Raw genomic sequence first — 5,259 nt, forward strand, 5'->3', positions numbered from 1 at the left:
ATAACTATAAAGAAGAGCATTTTGCTATTGGATGTTAATATTTTTACTTAACCTGTTGTCTACATGATTTAACTCCTACAAAATTGCATTTTACTAATGAAGAAAACCGACTGAATGTGTGAAAGGCATATGACAACACTTATAGGATGCACTGAGGAGGAGCCCAAACTATACTCAGTGGCCAAGTGATGCTTGTTATGGTCCATGATATCTGTACAGATTTTGTGTCATGAACAATTAATTTGGCACCTAAAAATTTTTCTTATAGGAGCCAATGGCTCCTTACTCAATTTGTTTTGTTTGGAGCCCTGCATACATACAGAGAGCAGGAAGAGTCCTAAAATCTGGAAATAATGCCCAATCAGGAAAACTACTGACTGACTAGTCCACTTCTACAGTCTTTTGTGTATTTAAACTTGCACTCCTGTAAACTATACTAACTCAGAACTTTCAGAATGTAGATTTTAAATCTACATTTAGAAGAGTTGAAGCTTAAAGATGTTGGCGTTGAAGTCAAGCAACCACGCTGTAGTTTGTTTATAACCTAACTTTTCACTTAAGCCAATTGTATTTAGGCTTCAAAATTTATAAAAGTTGTGTTCACTTGTGAATAGGGTTGCAAAGGGGCGGAAATTTTCCGGAAACTTTCCATGGGAATTTCGTCTGGGGAATTTTGGAAATATTCCAAGTTTTCAACTTTTTATGGGAATTTACAGGAATTTTTGGGAATTTATGGGAATTAATTGAAAATTTGGTGAAATTTATAAAACTATCATATACTAACATAAATATAAATATTTTGTTTGATCATAGGCTCACATGCATGCAAACTAGGGATGTGCCGATACGAGTATCGGTACAGAACGGTTCACGGGGCAAATTCCAAATGGAAGTGATCATCCCTGTCCTCTTGGAGTGGGGACTTTGGAGTGAACAGGGCACGTGCGTGCCATTATGTAGTCGTTTGGAATGCACTTGGCAAAGCGAGCGATGTAATTTCAGCTTGAGCTAGTTTATACCTCATAAATTGTCAATGAAATAGTGCTAACTCGCTTAGATTTTTCATATCTTGATTTACTGGCTAGCTAGCTACTGTAAAAACACTTTTTGGTATTTACTAGTTAAACTTGAATCCCATAGATCAAATATATTTAGAATATCAAAACTTAGATGTAGTCTTTGGGCTCAAATGCAGCAAGTGTATCTTCAGAGAAACTAGAGGGGAATCCCCCATAGATTGTGTGTGGGGGAGGGTCATTTTTAGACTTCGGTTTTATTATTATCGCACCTAAATGTTTGTTCCAGTCTATGGTTTGTTCAGTCAGTGTATTTGTTTTTACAATGGTATAGCCTAATTTAGTTGCACAGTATATTACACACAGCACAAGGACGTTTTAAACAATTTGTTTGTAATATTCACGTAATTTACATGAATACTCACCAAGATGAACATTTTGATATTGTGTGTGCAGGATTTAAGAAATGATCTGTTCATGTTATGGAGGAAAGCACGGTTAGGTGCGGTGTGGACTCAATAGCCCTGCAGTAAGCAGTGTGCTGTGTGTGCATGTGATTGAGCAGCTATAGGGTAGAAATTAAACTGAAATTACATTAAATCAGGTTGTTTTAACCAAGATTATGCTGCAAGATTTTTTTCTCAACTACATTTAAGTCCCCAGTTCCTGCAATTTTGCAAATTTACAGTTTATTCCCATTAATTTCTGTTAATTCCCATAAATTCCCGTTAATTCCCATGTATTCCTGTTAATTCCCATGGAAAGTTTCCAGTCTTGAAAATTCCCGGAATTTTGCAACCCTACTTGTGAAGATCATCTTGATGAACTAAACGTGTAAACATCACAACCTTTTATTGATCACCATGCATAATTTCTGCAATAATCCAAAAGCCAAAGGAACAATCCTACTGGCTTTTTGTTGAGATAATCAGGGTGATGCTAACTTCCGGGTTGGCCTACAAACAAACGTCATTCCTGCAGCATGCTATTGTTCCCGTTACATTGGAGTATCAGTGCAATTGATTCATACCATATTGTTGAGTCGGTCATCTAAGCTTCCGTTGGAGATGGTCCAGTTGTGCAGCTCCTGCTCATCTGTGCCGTCTTCAAATGGCATTCCACCCGTCGCCATAATGAACTATCAGAACCTGCAGAAAACAACCAAATAAGCACTTACACAGACCTAACCTAAAGAAATGCACAACCCTAATCCACCTTCGCTGAAAACTCATATAAACCGCAGGGCTCGCAAATATATGCTCCCGAAATGTAATCTGTGTGACCCCAAAATATATTTGGGAGCATTTGTGCGAGTGCACATAATTGTTGTGGTGAAACCTGTCTTCATTTCTCTGCTAAATGTTCGCGAATTACTACACAGTATGTGCCTGCTGTGAGCCGATACAGTGACCACTCCACCATTCTATCCAACATTTCATAACCAATTAAGCTTCATCTTTACATTCTTAACTTTAATGCGTATTTTAGATTGGTTATATTAGCCGTCAATCACTCCCTTTCGCTGCACGCTTTCACGTGACAGGGAGCTAACTCGGAAACGACCGGTTTTTCGTTTTATTTCAGCCGATCTCTGTTCTGGACTTGCACAAACTGCATTGAAATCATTTTCCAAAATGTCATTTGTGTGGAAATATTACGAAGTCTGTAAACGGCCGTTAACAGAGGCCAGAGACGTTGAAGAAGGACGCAAAGAAAAAAAAATACTGTAGCAGGCAGAACAAGCTCACTGATCACTATGCGCGAAATATAGAAAGAAAATCCTAAATATTGAATTGGTAGTGGGGGTTAAAATGAATGTATTTCTGAGGGTAACTGACTGTCTTGACTGAGAAAAGTTTAAATGACATTTTCTTCTCATCTTGCCTCTGTATATTGCTTATATAAAGAAGCAGTGCAGAGCAGTGCAGCACTGCTTTGTTTACAGCGGTAACCAAGGAAACACTATTGCTGCTGTTCCATAAGCGCCACCAGCTGTCAGAGAGTTAGGGCGTGTTCACACTTGGTGTCTTTTTTGACAAGAAAAATTTGACAAGAGCGCTTTTTTAGTAAAATAAAAAGCTGGCAGCGTTTTGGTTACAAATTGCGCCGAGGACGTCTTTTGTTGCTATAACAGCAGCTGCAACAGTAGCCTAGCGCTATATGCTGCAGAAATGTCGAGAAAGAGTAAAAAGTTGGCTCTAGTGTTGCCTTTTGAAGTTAACGGAGAGGAGAATGTCGGTTCACAACGATGTTTGTGGGTGTGCGACATTATACGGGGAAGGAAACAGTATGGTGCTTACAACAATTTAGTCCAGGAGCTCCGGTTGAATGATGCACGGTTTATAGCATATTTTATACTAAGTTAGATACAGTTTTGTGCTCATATCATACAACTCCTTGTGCTCCGAAACTAGTGCGAACTAATCTACCGGCTATCTTTTCCATTTTTCTGTTGTTTTTGTTGTTATGGAAACAACTCGCCACTCATTGGTCAGCTGTCAAAAAGGCGCTTGACGTAGGGCGTTTTTTTTAGAAAAGTGTAACTTTTTTCAACTTGAAAAGATGCTCTGAGCTGCAGAAAAATACACCAGCGGTGGCGTTTTAAAAAGCGCTCAGGACTAGGCATGGGACGATAACTGGTTTCAAGGTATACCGCGGTTTGGAAAAGTCACGGTTTCAAAACCACTAAAATTTTTCGTTATACCGTTCCTGCGGTATGCGCAGTATTTTTACGTGTCGTCAAAGACGGAAAGTGCAGGACTCCCTCAGTTGTGTGCAGCGAAGAGTGTAACGAGTCACACGACCCCTCCCCCTCCGGTTGGCGTGAGCGGAGTCACCTGTGTGTAGGATGGCCGAAGGAGATGAATCCCTGGAACTTTTTCCCCCGTCGAAAAAGACGAAGTCTGTCGTATGGGAATTTTTGGGTCGATGTCTGTTTGCTATAGCAACGAACGCTACTTCATGCATCTGATAAACCTCGCGCTCTTATTTCAAGGTTGTGGTTAATGCTGTGGTTATTTGAACAGTTTCGCCACGAGTGGCCTACTAAGGAGAGATCACACATCAGCTGCTCAAAAAATGTGTCAGTGAGACGAACTGAGTGCAAGCGCAATCCAGCGACAGTCACAGGTGGTAAATAGTGGAGCGCGTGAAGGAGAGATGCGAGGGCACGAACACTGTTCAAGGTATCCATTAATTCGAGCTTGTAGTAATTTAATGTATATATATTTTGAAAGCATTGAATCACTATAGAAATCACGATTCATTCGATTCTTAGCGTTTTAAATCGATTACTGTCCGAAATCGACGATTCACGATTCATAATCTATGTTTCAAGATCGATGCATATGCATCGTCAGGGTTTGTAATCGATGCATCGATAAAACGAGTGAATCGTTACACCCCTACTAACAAGAAATGACGGGCCAAGTATGTGGCAAAGAATTCAGGATCAGGTTCAATTGTTTAAGCTTTTAATCATCAGGATGTTGCCAGCCCTTCCGTTCAATTGGCAGTTGTGATGCTCCTTAATATTCAGTGGGTGCTCCTAAATTTCTGTTGGTGCTCCTAACTTCTTGAGGTTGGGAGCACCAGTTCTACCAAGTAAACAGAGGCGGACTTACCCATTAGGCAAAGGTAGGCGACCGCCTTGGTCCCCCAAAAGCCAAGGGCCCCCTAAAATGCTTTTCATACACGAGATGTGCATTAAGCGCTGACATGAGAATGGTTGCTTGTCCGAGTTGAACACACTTCTCGTGTATCCTGCTTGTAGCAAATGGAAATGTATCATTTCCATTTCATTATTTTTTCATTTTCATTTAAATTTGTAGTTAAAATAACTAAAATAAGTTTATTTTAAAGTTTAGAATTAGACAGCTTTTGGCACACAGGCTTACGCTGGTAACTCATCATTGGACTTTCCTCCTCAATATAGGCTATATTTTTCTCATTCTCACTATTTAAAGTTTTTATATGAATGAATCTCTGAAGGGAACTGACTGTCTTCAGAAAAGTTTCGGTGGCAAAGTTTAATTTTATCTGATAAAGTAGCGTTTATGAGCAGCGCTGCTTTGTTTACAGCAATTACCGGGGAAACCACTGTATTTCTGATGTTCCAAAAGCGCTTCCTGCTGGCAGAGAATCAGTGTGCATTTTCAATAATCCCGTCTGCAGTTTTTGTTCAGACCAATGCGAAAATCCACCCACATAACCCCGTTTTAAATTAATATCATAATTTATACTT

The 5,259-nt window shown here is 39.7% G+C and overlaps 1 protein-coding gene across 5 annotated transcripts in view; it reads right to left on the minus strand.

Moving 5' to 3' along the window:
* Nucleotides 1-5,259, minus strand: part of LOC107721421 (pericentriolar material 1 protein-like) — a 55,857-nt gene that overhangs the window by 47,779 nt on the left and 2,819 nt on the right. For all 5 annotated transcript variants that reach the window (XM_016529427.1, XM_016529425.1, XM_016529426.1 and 2 more), the window contains exon 2: nucleotides 2,047-2,164. In XM_016529427.1, coding sequence (XP_016384913.1) covers nucleotides 2,047-2,148 — 102 coding nt within the window. In that variant the 5' untranslated portion in view covers nucleotides 2,149-2,164. The remainder of the gene's footprint in view (nucleotides 1-2,046; nucleotides 2,165-5,259) is intronic.

This window comes from Sinocyclocheilus rhinocerous, unplaced genomic scaffold (assembly GCF_001515625.1).
Source record: "Sinocyclocheilus rhinocerous isolate Xijiao unplaced genomic scaffold, SAMN03320098_v1.1 scaffold1833, whole genome shotgun sequence".
NCBI classification, from domain to species: domain Eukaryota; kingdom Metazoa; phylum Chordata; class Actinopteri; order Cypriniformes; family Cyprinidae; genus Sinocyclocheilus; species Sinocyclocheilus rhinocerous.